Raw genomic sequence first — 14585 nt, 5'->3', positions numbered from 1 at the left:
TTAACTGAACAGTCAATACACAGATTTTTAATTTATACATAAATTTCATTTATTTTTATACAGATATTCAAAACATTTTTGAAAGAAATGCCTAAGTATTTCATTGTTTCATCCAGATGTGATTTTTTTTTTATTTGCAAAGAAACCTTTTGGAAAGGCCATTTCACTGGAACTGAGGGAGTTACAGTCAGTGTGAAGTGCTTTTAGTCTCACTGCTTGTTTTTTTAAACAATCATCCATCAGTTCCTTCATGAAGACCATAAAAAAAGTTCCTATTAAAGCCAAACAGCACTGTGTTTCACGGCTCCACTCCAGGCTAGAGTGAGAAAATCTCCCCCCCTGTGACGACCCCTCACAAAATCACACACATACTATCAAACCTTTAGAGTACATATTATTTCCAGGCATAAAAAAATAAACTATAGCTCACCCATTTTTTGCACAAACTGATATTTTTTTCAATCAAGTAATTTACAGCTTCAAATAAACACCTTTCATTATACTATATTATCTTTGTAATTTCCCAACGAGCTGTGCAAACAATGTCAGGATATTGATAAATTAAATGATCTGATGAAGATCATCGCTTCTCCCGCGTTGATACATCCACCTATAACATCTCCTCCTCACACAAACCCAGAATATCAAACATTTTTGCTCCAAAGTCATTTACAATTACAAATAAAAATTGTTAACTGCTGTATATTATTTTTCGGAAGGAGATTGTGAGGAGACCATTCTCCTGTAAGAGCGCTTAAGGACTGGCATGGACAATAAAGACGCTTGGCAAAAACAAGCACACGAGATGCACGCATACAAACCAAAACCCCAAAAAGCACAAAAAGCACGGCATAATCTAACATGATGTGCAAATATACTGATTGTGCGAACGAGGGTGGAAAAAGGCTTAAAAGGTCTGGTCATCGTTACAGGCGTCGGTCCAGTGGCCAAAGACCTCACAGATGTCGCAGTAGGGCCGTTCTTCGCCCTTGTTGCCGTGGTAGGTGGTGTGTGGTGGGGAGTCGGGCATCTGCATTTGTGTGGGACAGTCCTCAGTGTCGTGGAGGTCGAAGCAGTCGCAGATGTCACAGAACAGCCTTGGGGGAGGCTTCTTCTTCTTGTCATGGCTGTAGAGAAAAAGAAAGCAGCTTTGTGTGGAACTAAAATAGTTGTTCTGCCACAGAGATGTTATTTTAAGTCAGGAAAAAGTCTGGTACAGATGGTAGGATTGGGCCAGATTAAAAATTTTCAAACCGGTTTGATATTAAGCCAAACAACTGACTGGTATACTGAATTTTACCACTAGGTGTCGCACTTAATAATGACATTATTACAAATGCAGGGTCAGCTGTTTAAGCTCATACACCGAACTGGCAAAATGGAAATCAACCCAGCTCTAATGGAAGGGACTTACCTATCATCATAGTTATCCAGCTCACTTGGATTATTCCCATTCAGAGCAGCAGCTGCCATTTTCTCCAATTTGTCCTTGAGTTCCTCATTTTTCCTCTGGAGGTCAACAATGACTGAATTCAGGAACTCAATCTGTAAAGGTGACGCAGAAATAGCATCAGTACTGGCGAATGATCTGTTATCCAATACAATATTTGTTTTATTATCGATATAGGGTCTCCCTGTGACATTTATTCATTGTATTATGTGCCAAGACTTTGCCTCAACCCTATGACAATACCATTATAATTAATAGTGACTATACCTCGCCATATTCCACAAATAATTAACCTAATCGTGACTAGAGTGGTGAGTTGTCACTGTGAGTCGTCAACCAAAGAAAAATCAACACTTGGAATGAGTCACAAGGACAGTCCATAAAATACCCACTGATGATGAGTTACAGTATCTTTAACAGATCTGATGTCTGCTAAGGAACTAAGTTAAGTAATATTTCCTAGAAATTTCATCAGAGAGCTTATTCAGTGCTGAAGGTACTGAAAAACCAAGCTTGATTTGTCTTTGGAACACTGTAGTTTTGACACCAACTAAAATGTGATCCACTGAACGAAACATAGGAGCCACAGTGACGGTGACAGACAAACATGCACAAGTGAAGCTGATGAAAAACATTAACAAACCGCTGCCTGATGGTGGTGTAGCATTGCCAACATCAGAGACAGGGCAGAGGAGTTGGAGTTTAAGAAAGAGAAGGAGAGGGAGAAGAAAAAAAAAATTGAGAATCAAATTAAGACCCATCTACTGCCAGACAACACTCAAGTCATCACCAACACAAACAATACAGTATAACATTTTAGAGTTAACGAGGCTGGAAATGAGAAGTAAGTGAAGGAGACTGATGACACACGCCATCCTCCCACCACTGTGGGTCAAATGCTGGTTGAAACTGTGATACAGGTTGATATCTATCAGCACTGTAAAAGCTGAGATGATGTCGGAAGTTTGGTATGCTTCTAATGAATTTCAAGACCCACTTCACCTCTGTAAAACATTATACTGTAACAGCTACATGAGTCAACAGTAAACTGTAAAATTCAGAGTCTACTGCTACATCAAAAGTAGTTTATGTTAGTAAATGTCTGAGTAAGCAGCCCAGTCATTTCACAAACAGCATTCAGAAAGACTGTTTCCGTACGACTGCCCCAAATATGATGAAAATGTAAATGAGACTGTGTAGTTGTCAAACCAGAACGTTCTATGGGCCAGGGTAGGGAAGCATCTTCACACTGAATGCATGAATGGCAAAAACCCTCAAATTATCCAGGCATATGATCAGTTTTATTCTGGATGAGAGCAAAGCTTTACGCACCTGACTCTCTGCTGTCTCCTTATCCTCCCTTAGTTGGTCCAAAACTGCATCACCTGGGACAGGTACAAGATTAAATGAAATGCAAAAGTACATTAGGTAATCTTGTTTTCTTTTGGAGGTCACCTCACAGAGAACTGACCTTAATGCTAACAGACATATTAGCTGTGGTCATGAGGTAAACCCACTCTTACCTGAGGACTTGTTGATGGTGTCAGGCCCAGCAGCCAGGTCCTTCTCCAGTCTCTGAACACGGTCCTGTAGATTAGCCTTGTCCCGCTCTAAGGCCTGAATTGTACCCTGCAGTGTCTTAACTGAGGCACTTTCCCCACGCAGTACAGCCAGCTGTGGAAAAAAACAACCCATGCTGTTCAGTATTGGGAAAAAAATTGCTTGATTAACACCAACCTGATTCAATACAGAGTCATCCATAGACTCCATTACTCAAAGACCAAGTTAAGTGAATGTATCCATCTATTTCCCCATTATGTGGGAGATGCAAAGGTGCAGATGGCTCCTTAACACGTCTTTTCTGGCTCTGTCCTCAATTTGACAATTACTGGTGTGAAATATTTCTGCATATACAGTATGTCTGGCAGCAGCTTTTTTCTTTTTTTTTGGGTTATAGTCTGTTGCTTATGTGCTTTAGGTTGTTTACATGTTTTCTGTATACAGCCTGTACACCCTGGACAGGTTGCCAGACTATCACAGGGCTGACACATAGAGACAGACAACCATTCACGCTCATTTTGACACCTACGGGCAATTTAGAGTCAACAATTAACCTGCATGTCTTTGGACTGTGGGAGGAAGCTGGAGTACCCAGAGAAAACCCACGATGACAAGGGGAGAACATGCAAACTCCGCATAGAGGGGCTCCCCCATTCCGGAACCCTCTTGCAACAATGCTAACCACTGCACCAGCATGTTAAGTGAGCACTTTTCTTGCTCACAATCTTTAATGTCTTTTATTTGGGTTAGACACACTGTAGGATCCTTTGCACGCACACTCAAAATGAAAGTGGAACAAACTTTCTGACCTAGAAGTGACATCCTGTCAGATTCTGCAAAGTAAGAAATGACATGGCAAGGTCTGCTCTTTTTTTAGTCTCACAACTGTGAAAGGGAAATGACGGTGAAAGTTACATCTGGGCTGGTTTTGAAGACGTCTCTTTAATGGTTATCTAAGGCTGAAGGCAAGCACCCACTTTTATCTCCTATTCCTTAGAATTTATCATTACAGCTCAAGATTTTGACACAAGGGTGCAGGAAATAAAGAAATCAGTGTGCTTCTGTCTGTTTACGAACATTCAAAAATCTGTCTTTGATGTGGACAAAACAGAGGCTATGGAGGTCAGCGGCAGGATCTCAGAAGGTACAAAACTTCAGAGTGGATTTAAATGGTCTAAAGAGGGTATTAAATATCTTGGCATATATATTCCCCCCTCTTTACATAATTTGTATGAAGCGAACTATGGTAAAATGAGTCAGAGCATTACTAGTGATTTGGAACGATGGGCTGTGCTTCCCCTCTCCTTGATCGGTCATGTTGAAAGTATCCGTATGAATGTTCTTCCAAGGCTGCTTTATTTATTTCAGATGTTACCTGTAGAAATTCCAAACTCAACTTTTGATAAGTTAGATAAAATAATTTCACATTTCATATGGCAAAAAAAGCACCCTAGAATTAGACTTAAAACCTTATAGTTGTCTAAACTAGATGGCGGCCTTAAGCTTCCAAACTTAAAATATTACTTCTGGGCTGCAAAAATGAAGCCTTTAATAGCATGGATTCAGAACGACACATATACTAGATGGCTTAACATTGAACAAAGTATGTGCCCAGAGCCCATGCAAATTCTACCCTTTCTAGACACACCCATGAAAGAATTGGCAGATTGGACTAAGATTACTCTTAAAATCTGGAAAAAGATACAATCATCTTTTGGCCTACCCAAGATAATTTCATCGTTAACAAGTATGGATTTATGAAGACCTTTACACCTAACAACCTTGATACTGGTTTTAGAAAATGGTCAGACCATAGACTGGTTTATCTGCGGCAGTTACTTAATGGTGGAAATCTTAAGACATTTGAACAATTGAAAAATGACTTTAATCTCCCAAGGACAGATTTCTTTAGATATTTACAATTAAGAACTTTCCTGACGACACACAAGGAATGGACAAAACTTATAAAATCTACCCCCATAGAAGAGTTCTTAATAGAAATACAAACAGGGAATAGAGATAAGAAAATAATTAGCAAATTATACCATATATTTTTGTCTATGAATCTACACAACTCCCTACAGATAAAGCAGAGATGGGAAGCGGAAATGAACAAGGTTATATCACAGGATACCTGGAGGCAAGTGTGCACTGAGGCACACCTGGCTACAAATTCTAATACATGGAGGGAATTTAAGTGGAAAATAATTACTAGATTTTTTAGGACACCAGAAATAGTAGCCAAGATGGGCCCAGCTCATTCAAGTTCATGTTGGAGGAACTGTGGAGCACATATTGCTACCCACACTCATATATTCTGGTCCTGTCCTAAATTAGGTGCTTATTGGAGAGAGGTATTTGATGCCCTTGAAGTGGTTTTCCAACAAGATATTTCACGGGAACCTACAGTGGCATTATTGGGAGTGATTCCTGAGGGATTGGAGGGGCGGGCCAAGAAATATTTGTTGAATATATTGCTCACAGCTGCATTAAAGAGTATAACCATTAGATGGCTGAAACCAGATCCGCCCACTTATAGTATATGGATCCAAAAAGTATGGGATCTTTATCAAATGGAGCAAATTACATACTCATTAAGACTCCAAAGATCCATTTTTGCTGTTCGATGGAGCTCTGTTATCCCTTTGTTAATGCAATGAGAATTGCTGCTTGACCCCTCTGTTTGACTTTTGCTCCATACTGCATTCCCCCTTTTCCCTTTTTTTTTTTTCTTTTTTTTTTAACTTGTTTGTCTCCTTGCTGTGATGGTTGCTGTTGTCTCTTTGTCCCCCCCTCTCTCTTTACTCTATGCGTCTTGGAGTGGACATTTAATATTTTAAGCATCTGACTAACACTTGAATGTGTATAACTGTATTTGGATACAGCTGGAAAGGAAGATAATTGTATGGATATACATTGTACTGTTGTTGACAAAATAAATAAAAATTGAGTTAAAATTTTTTTTTTAAAAAAATCTGTCTTCGGTGCTCTCAAATCTTTACTTCATTCATTTCAATTCATTTTGTGCAAGCTCAACACTTGACAATACGAGAGTTCCATCGTGCATTTGATTCTTACCTCGCTCTTCAGGTTTTCCACCTGCTGGTCCTTTTCTGAAATTAAGGCACTGTTTTTATGGATGGACTGTTGGAGGGAAGCCTTCTCCTTGTCAAACTGCTCCTTCAAGGTGCTCTCACTAGCAAATACACAATACCAATTAAATCACAGAGACAGAGTACACAGTCACACCAGGCAGAGGAAAACTGGCCCTAATTCACCAAACTGTTTCTAAGCAGATTTCCAACTTTGGAATTCAAACTATAATTTATCCAAGATGTTGGGAAATTTTAAAGGTCAAAGAGACATGCAGAGAATCAGGAGCCATTATTTCTCTGGTAGAATATTTGGTATACTTGTTGGTAAGACTGCAAATAAATAAAGTATAGTGTAAAGTATAAATGGAAAAAAGACAGACAAACACACAAACATGCAAAATCAGTAGTGAAAGCAGGTGAGATGGGACTGTAGATTAAATTACTTTTTGTGTAATGACTAAGGATGCATTGTGCTTTAAATTATACTACATATATTTGCTCTGTTTCCCATTCACTTCTATTGAAGCCCAAATAACGGATGCTTTTGAAGCATGCGTTTTCAGTTTTGGTGCGATCTCCAGCCGGTGCCGGCAGATTTGCAGCTCAGAAATGTGACATCACATCCTTTTTTGCAGGGAAATTTCACTAAACATAAATATAATGTGACTGCACCTTGGTTGTTCCTAATTATCTGCCGACATATATGTGGTTAATTTATTTGCACTATTACATGATGATGACCAACATCACATAGTATTTAAGGTGTATAGTACCTGAAGGCATTATTTGGCAGGCTTTGAAGGAAAAGAACAGCATGACATACCATTTCCTTAATTATAAAAGCACTGCATATCAGCAAGTGCCACACAGGTGAAAGCATTTGTGTTTATTTTAACAGGCTTTCAAAATGTTGGTGAATTTGCACAGATCTGAGAGACTGCCCGAATCACAAAATGATACATTCTCTTACCTTTGCTTCAGCTGTTTTTTGAGTTTTGAGTACTCATCCTTGAGCTGAGGAAAAAAAAAAAAACATAAGACCCAACATGGATCAATAGCTGAAACACAACATAGTCTGATGCATGTAGGTCTATGTAAGATTTCTAAAAACAAAGTTGTAAAATGTTGCACCTTCTGAAGATCACTCTGCCCTTTGTGATTTTTATCAAGCTCCTGAGTCAGCTTGTTGTTCTCCTCTTGGAGCGTCTCCAGGGACTGCGTCTTCACAGAAACCGCTTCTTTAAGCTCCTCACTGAATGAATACAAAAGTTAAAATCACCTGAGGAATTCTGACAACTCCTGTAGACAACATACTGGTTCGAAGAAACTCCTTCTCCCATGTCTCTTCACTTACTGTAACCAACAACTTACAAACTATTCATACTTAAATCTGACAGATTTCTGATTTACCAGCCTCCAATACTAAGGATATACTCACATCTCCTTGCTCAGACTCTCAGTCCTCTGAGTCTCTATGGAAAGCAGCTCTTTGGATACATTCAGATCTTCTTGGGACTTCGAATTATTTTTCTCCAATGATTTCAGCTAAAACAATAACGACATATTTATTTGCTGAAACTGCAGCTAAAAGAGAATACCGAAGACTTAATTTAATTCACATTAGCATCTCTTACCTGTGTCTCCATCTTCTGCTTGGAGCTCCGGAGCTCTTCCAGCAAAGACTGGGCTTCGTTCTTCTCCTGCATCAAACTGGCTTTCTCTTTTGTCAGCTGTTCCAGAGCCTCAGCAGTCTTGCCGGAGGCCTCTGTCGCCTGAAACGGTGCACGAGCAGGACATTTGCTAAGGACAGTTTCAAATTAAGAGCAGCAAATGTTTGGGTGACATCAACACCTAATGACCTCAACTAGCCAGATTGAAACATTTGCAGGTCATTTGATGAAGCTGTTCATATCGTATTGTTTGAACTCAACCAATGATTTTAACATTATTTAATAAATTAACTGCATGCTTCATTAATTATCTATCTCTATCACTGATTAAGAATCAGCTATTCAAATCTTACTTCATTGAAATTTTTGAGTACATTCTGGTTGAGAATTAAAAACATCAACATGTTGGAGGACAATAATTAGTGCATACTACGAACAGGAACTCTACAACCTGTGGCCTCAGAACGGATACTGACAACCAATTAACTTGTAACTTGTGTAACGAGTCAGATAGGAAAAAAGGTTTTTGTGGTAGTTTTACTTTAAACAGGGCTAAAAACACTTTTTTCTTTGTACATGCACTGGTGCATGTAACTTTTAAAATTACATGCACCGAAATGTTTTTACCTGTACCAAACCGTTTTTTTACTGCACCATATGGTGTAATTGTAATTTCAGAGTCATCCTAACAGGATCATGTTGAAAATTTCAGCAAACTCCTTAAGAAAAATGTTAATTTAATATTTGAGAGTTTATAAATGAAGCAATTTTCAATGTGTTACTTATTTAACATAGGATGTATGATTAATTATTGCTGAAACAAGAGTCTTTTTTCATCCTTTTTGGTAGCACCAACAGCACAAACAGATGCACATTAAAATCCAAGCGGCAGCTGGCTTGACTGCAGTGTTTTGCACACTGCTGCTGTTGCGTTGTGCTGTTAGGTCTTGTCTGTTTGCGTCCTGTCAGAGCGTGTGTGCAAACTGTGTGAATCTCATGGTCAATGCCTGAGAGCTGGCAGCCCTGCACAACATTTTTTCAGTAGTTACGTGCACCAGTGCATGTAGAGCTGAGAATTATGTGCTAAGCTTAAATTTTTGGCGCACTACTGTACAAATGCACGCAGTATTTCAAGCCCTGTTAAAAGTAAGTAAGTTGTCCTTTCATTACAACTTAAAGCTGTGTAATATCAATATATGTAACTATTTCTTTCCATACTTTTTGTGTAATTCTGCTCAGAGAGACTTCACAAGCCCCAAAAATGTAAAAATTGTTTTTTCTAAAAACTATATGGTGGAATATATATTAGTAAGTAAATATATTAACATCAATGATGCAATGAAATAAAAGATGACACACCATCAGATGGTGAGTGTAATAAAGATCACCTTTGACCTACACAGTCGTGTAACCCAGAAGAATTTTGCCTTCCGTTAGATCACGTTATAAGCCCACAGGCAAAGGCTGGGAGCTAAGGGTCATTTACAGCGGTTAGTACATGGAAGATGAATGTTAGACACGAGAATAAAAGGAAAGGGGAAAGGGAAACAAACCAGCAAGCATGCAGTGAGAGGGTGACGTAGCCCCAGCCACTCTACGGTATTTGTGTGTCAGTGATTACTACTGGAGGAGGAGGAGGAATACCTCAAGCTGCTTAGAAATGGCATTTTTTAGTTGGGACTGCAGCTGCTTGACTTGCTGGGTGGCTTCATCTCTCTCCACCTGCAGGGCATCCTTCTGAGCTGTTAGATTAGAGATGCTGGAGGAAATCTCCTCTTTCACAACGGCAGAAGCCGATGCCTCTGCAACAGCACTCTTGCATTGCTTTTCCAAAAGTTCTTTATCGGTGTGAAGGCCCTTGATATCAGCCTCTAGTTGTTTCTGGCTAGCGTGCATCTTCTCGATCTCTCCCAGGAGTCTTGACCGTTCTGCGAGCCAACTTTCTTGGCTTGTCTGGAGAGAAGAAAAGCTCTGCTCCAATTTACACTGTCCAGCTAAAAGGTCTACCTTCTCTGTGGTCAGCAAGGTCACCTGTTTGCCCGTCTCCTCAAGCTTAGATAACAGCTGTTCTTTATCTTTTGTCAGCTGACTGGTTTCTTGCTCTTGCTGCTTTAATTGTGTTTTCAAAGCCTCCATGTCCATCATAAAAGACTTCTTTTGCTCATCGGCGTTCTTAAGGTTAGAAGAAATGTCTTTATTCTCCTGTTTAACTTTGGACAAAGTTTTCTGCAGCTCCTCAATTTGTTTGGAGAGACCATCCTTGTCAGATATGACTTTATTCCGTTCAGTGGACTCAGCCTGTAGCTGGGTCTCAAGAAGGTGCTTGGCCCCTGACACTGATTCAATCTGACATTTTAATTCCTGGATCTCCTGAAGCAGACCCTGGTTCTCTTTCTGTGAGGACTGTGCTTTGTTGTCAGCTTCAGTCTGCAATGACTGCAGACGCTGACAGTCTTTTGTAAGGTTATCAACCTGTTGAGAAAGTTCTGAATTTGCCTTCTCAAGATCCGTTTTTAGTTTACTCTGCTCCTGAACCAGTTCATTTTTGCCCTTTTTAAGAACTTCAATATCAGAGTTGAGTTTCTGCACCTCATTTTGTAAGTCGGCTTTTTCTCGTTTCACAGACGTCATCTCCGCTGCAACTTCTTCTTTTTGGCGTTTGGTTTCCTCTAGCATTGTCGTTAAGCGAGACTTCTCTTCAACAAAGAGGTCATTAGCTCTGGTGTAACTATCCAACTGGTCTTTACTTGTTCGGATGTCACCAGCTAGCTTATCGCGCTCAAGAGAAAGAGTATCATTGTCAGATATGGCTTTTGTGAGCTTCTCCTCTAATTCTCCCTTCTCCCCTGCCAAACGCTCATAATCCATTTTCTGCTGCTCTAGTGCTGAATCCAGGCTCATCTTTTCTTTTCGTATAACATGTAGAGCCATCTCACTTTCAGAACCCTGAAGGCGAAATGCTTCCTTCTCTTGCTCAAAAGATGATAATGCTTCTTTAAGTTTCTCGTTAGACTTTGACAGTTGTTCTGCAGAGACTTGAAGCTTCTCTTTTAATTCTTCTATCTCTCTAAGGAGCTCTTCTTTCTCATTACAGACTTTTCTTTGGATTGCGAGTAAGTCTTCTTTCTCCTGCAGAAGCTGAAGCCTCTCAGAATCAGTCACCTGACTGCTTGTCTTAAACTCTTCAAGCATCTGGGTCAGGCTCATTTTGGAGGCTTTTAGCTCTTCACATTCACGGACAGAGCTCTCCAAGTCTTTCTTAGTAACACTGAGCTTATTTTGGAGCTCCTCCTTCATGGTCTCAAGGCTCTTTTTATCCGACACAGCAGCACTGATTTCAGAGGACATCTCTACTTTCTCTTTTGTCAGTGTTTCTGTGAGGGCCTGCAGCTGGGTGTTCTTCATTGTGAGGTCTTCTTTTTCTAAGTTCAAGGATTTAAGTTTTGCCTGCAACTCAGCATTCTTCGCATCAAGAGATTTTTTGGCATTTCTAGCAGAGTCTCTCTCTAAGATAAGATTGTCCTTCTCACTTGTGAACTTCGACCTGCTTTCATTGAGGTCGTTTTCGAGCCGGCTCTTCTCTTTGCAGACATCTTCATAATCCTCGTGTAGCTGCTTCTTTTTAGCCTCAATTTGCTGGATGTCCTGCTGATGCTTTAGGAGCAAGTCATTCTTCTCTGCATTTTGTTTTTGAAGCTCCTCAATTTGGACCTGTTGCTCACCTTTAGCATGTTTCAGGTTTTTGTTTTCAGTCTGAACTTCCTGAAGAAGATCTCTGAGCTTCTGCAACTCATTGTTCAATGAAGTCTTTTCTTCATCTGAGCTCTTGTTGTTGGCGAGTAGTTCCTCTTGATGTTTTGAAAGCTTGTCTCTGGTTACTCGCAGCTCTTCATGCTGGACTGAGAGCTCCTGGTGAGTAATCTCAAGGGCAGAGAGCTTAGTCTGCGCCTCTGAAAGCTGTTTCTCCAGTTTGCCTTTCTCAGCCTTAACATCCTCAAATTCTTTACACTTACTTTCCAGATCTAGACTCTGCTTTTCCAGTTTTTTGGACATATTTTCAACATCATGCTTGGAGGAGTCAAGCTCAGCAGAAAGACACTGGGAAAATAAAAGTTGAAAGAAAAAAAAGGAGGGGAATATATATACAGGGTAAAGTAAGATGAATCCAAAAATAAACCAAGCAGATATGGACATAAGTGATATGCAACTGGAAAGGTTAAGCTGCAGAAGCATCAAAAATGGCAAAAGATCACACCGCAGCTTACACCACAATGGTTTTTAACCATATAAGATGGAACATTTTCACCTCAACCTTTAATTACTGCTATTAAGTGTATTAAACAAATTGTTGGCAACAAATTTGACTGGTGTATAAACAAAGAGTGGCTGCTGGCTGCCAGAGTGTATGACTATGATCACTTTATACAGCTGCATTTTATACAGCACTTTCTTGAATCATTACAGGAATTTGCATGGCACTAGTATTTTCTGTGTGTCTTCTTGTATATTGGTTTTATAAAATAAACAAAAAATAGTAGGATGTAGGAGTCAATGTTGTCAATGAATGCCTTTCATGATATATAAAAACACATGAAACTAATCTTTTTGTTAGAAAGTGAAAATGTTCCCCTAAATAAAATATCGGGCTAATAAACAATGCTAGCAGGGGCACAGAGCAAAAGTGTTCAGCATCTTGTTTAATATGAAAGAAAATTCAAATCAATAGCCAATCATACAGTATTTAGATGGTTAACTAGTAATTCAATTGTTTTTTTACAACAATTCCTTTGTTCAATAACCATAAACTGTTTCAAAATATGTTTAAGATATAATTTTAACCAGGTGGACCCCTGCCAGCATGTAGCCCATGGCACCATCAAACACAGAGCTAAGATGAATATGAAAGAGGAGGTTATTAGCTTTTATGTCCGGGGGAAAATGAGCAACTCATCACAAATAATCTGTATGGTGGTGGGTAATTGAAATTGAAAATGTTGATAATATGTATTAATCACTGATGTTCAATGAAGACAAAACTTCTTACACAGTTGCATGTTGTCTCCCATAATTTTGTTGTAAAGCTTGATTTGGTTTTACATTCAGTTTTAGTGTTTAAACTGGTGCAACGTATTATAGATGATGATGCTTACATCCTACTGGTTTAAGGCACAGTTGTTTGAACTGATGATTTTCAATAATCCAACATTAGTAAAATCACTAATACATAAAAAAATCCTTTTTACTTCAAACAAGTAACTGGCTGAAAAGTAAAACACATCAGTTCAGCCAATGTGTCTGTAGCTTCGAGGGTTTGTTCTTACCTGAGCCTGTTCCTTGTACGGCTGCAGCTCAGATACCAACTTCTCAAGGTCCTTGGTTTTGTCCTTGGAGGAGGAGAGCTCCTGCTTCAACTTGTCAGCCTCACTCTGCAGCGCCTCAAGTTCCTTCGCATGGAGCTCTGAGGCCTGAGAGAGGGATTTTTCTTGTGAAGCCTTCAGCTCCTCAACCAGGGCCTCACCTTGTTTAACAGCCTTCTCCTAGAAAACAGAAAATAAGAAAGAAAATAACTGATCACATTAAAGCACTTATCTACTTGTTTTGAAGCAGCTTTTGACGGAAGGTCAAACTGATCTGAAAATGGATGATTTTGCATCGTAAGTCAAATTTTACACATTTTAATGTCTATGAAATTGACAGTAAGTCCTCAATTAACTGACATTTAAAGGCATACTATGTAGGATTTTGAGAGTGTACAGATTCATATAAAATTAATTCTACTTAATCAGCACTTAAAAACCACTAGAAATGTGTGGTGGTGTGTTTATCTGCTGAGACTCTGCCCTCTGCCTGTATTTTCTTCTTATTTTGCTGTATTCGGGATGTTTCTGGGCAAAACGCACAGGTGATGTCACACAAATATAGTAAGGCGAAATGCCAAACGGACAAAGCTCGTTCCAAAACTAGAGAGGATCTGGTTTTGGCTTTCACTATCACTGGCAACACTCTTTACAAACAGTAACCAACTATCCCTACATAATATAACTTTAATTCTAAAACACAAACACATTTTTTGTGACTGCCTAAAAATACTAACCAAGTTAGTGATCTTCTCCTGAAGTCCACTCAATTCAGACTGATGTGTTTCTCTGGTCTCTTTCAGCTCCTGTTCTTTGCGGGACTGTTCCTGCTGGAGTTGTTCATTTGAATGTGCAACCTTCTCCTTCTCCTCTGATAGCTGACTCTGTAACTCCTCAAGTCTCCTGAGAGATGACAAAAAGAGAGTCCATTTGAGGAGGTTGTTCAGTGATGAGTTAGATAACTGAATCAATGTCAGCATGGATTACAACAAAGGCGAGAACTTTCCAGTTCTGACAGGACTGGTGGAGCAATGATGTAATATATGAGCAAAGATTAATGAAATGTGGTACCTTTCTTTCTGTATGAGATCTTCATTCATTTTGGTCAGCTGTGCAGAACTGTCACCAGAGGTCTTCATCATGTCTGAAATATCATTTTCCAGCTTGCTTTTATCCTTGGAAAGCTGCTCAAGTTTTTCGTCTGCGGCCTTGAGCTTCCTCTCCAGCCCTGAATAAAGACAAGACGAGTTTGTTCAGAGGTTTTAAGGATTAAAATTCAATAAGAAAGGAAAGAAAAACATATCACATACTAAGCTTTATATAAAACACTTAACATGAGTGTAGCTTGTAATGTTCTCACCAGCAAGTTGACTTTTTAGAGACTCTGATTCGGTGGTCAAAGACGTGCATTGCTCTTCCTTCTGACTGAGCTTCTCAAGTGTTTCTGCAAAAA

At 39.4% G+C, this 14585-nt stretch overlaps 1 protein-coding gene across 7 annotated transcripts in view; it reads right to left on the bottom strand.

The window, feature by feature from the left end:
• Positions 1 to 38: 38 nt before the first annotated feature.
• Positions 39 to 14585, bottom strand: part of clip1a (CAP-GLY domain containing linker protein 1a) — a 30636-nt gene continuing 16089 nt past the window's right edge. For 5 of the 7 annotated variants that reach the window (XM_050050177.1, XM_050050182.1, XM_050050185.1 and 2 more), the window contains 14 exons: positions 14493 to 14576; positions 14204 to 14360; positions 13870 to 14035; positions 13097 to 13312; positions 9420 to 11873; positions 7740 to 7877; positions 7544 to 7650; positions 7237 to 7357; positions 7076 to 7119; positions 6089 to 6206; positions 2974 to 3124; positions 2783 to 2835; positions 1415 to 1545; positions 40 to 1127 (listed from right to left, as the gene is read on the bottom strand). In XM_050050177.1, the coding sequence (XP_049906134.1) occupies positions 908 to 1127; positions 1415 to 1545; positions 2783 to 2835; positions 2974 to 3124; positions 6089 to 6206; positions 7076 to 7119; positions 7237 to 7357; positions 7544 to 7650; positions 7740 to 7877; positions 9420 to 11873; positions 13097 to 13312; positions 13870 to 14035; positions 14204 to 14360; positions 14493 to 14576 (4160 nt within the window). In that variant the 3' untranslated portion in view covers positions 40 to 907. Of the gene's footprint in view, positions 1128 to 1414; positions 1546 to 2782; positions 2836 to 2973; positions 3125 to 6088; positions 6207 to 7075; positions 7120 to 7236; positions 7358 to 7543; positions 7651 to 7739; positions 7878 to 9419; positions 11874 to 13096; positions 13313 to 13869; positions 14036 to 14203; positions 14361 to 14492; positions 14577 to 14585 lie in introns of all 7 variants that reach the window. The other 2 variants (XM_050050181.1, XM_050050183.1) reach the window with 2 other exon arrangements.

This window comes from Epinephelus moara, chromosome 8 (genome assembly GCF_006386435.1).
Source record: "Epinephelus moara isolate mb chromosome 8, YSFRI_EMoa_1.0, whole genome shotgun sequence".
In the NCBI taxonomy this organism is placed as follows: domain Eukaryota; kingdom Metazoa; phylum Chordata; class Actinopteri; order Perciformes; family Serranidae; genus Epinephelus; species Epinephelus moara.
This window is presented reverse-complemented; position numbering and strand designations above follow the sequence as displayed.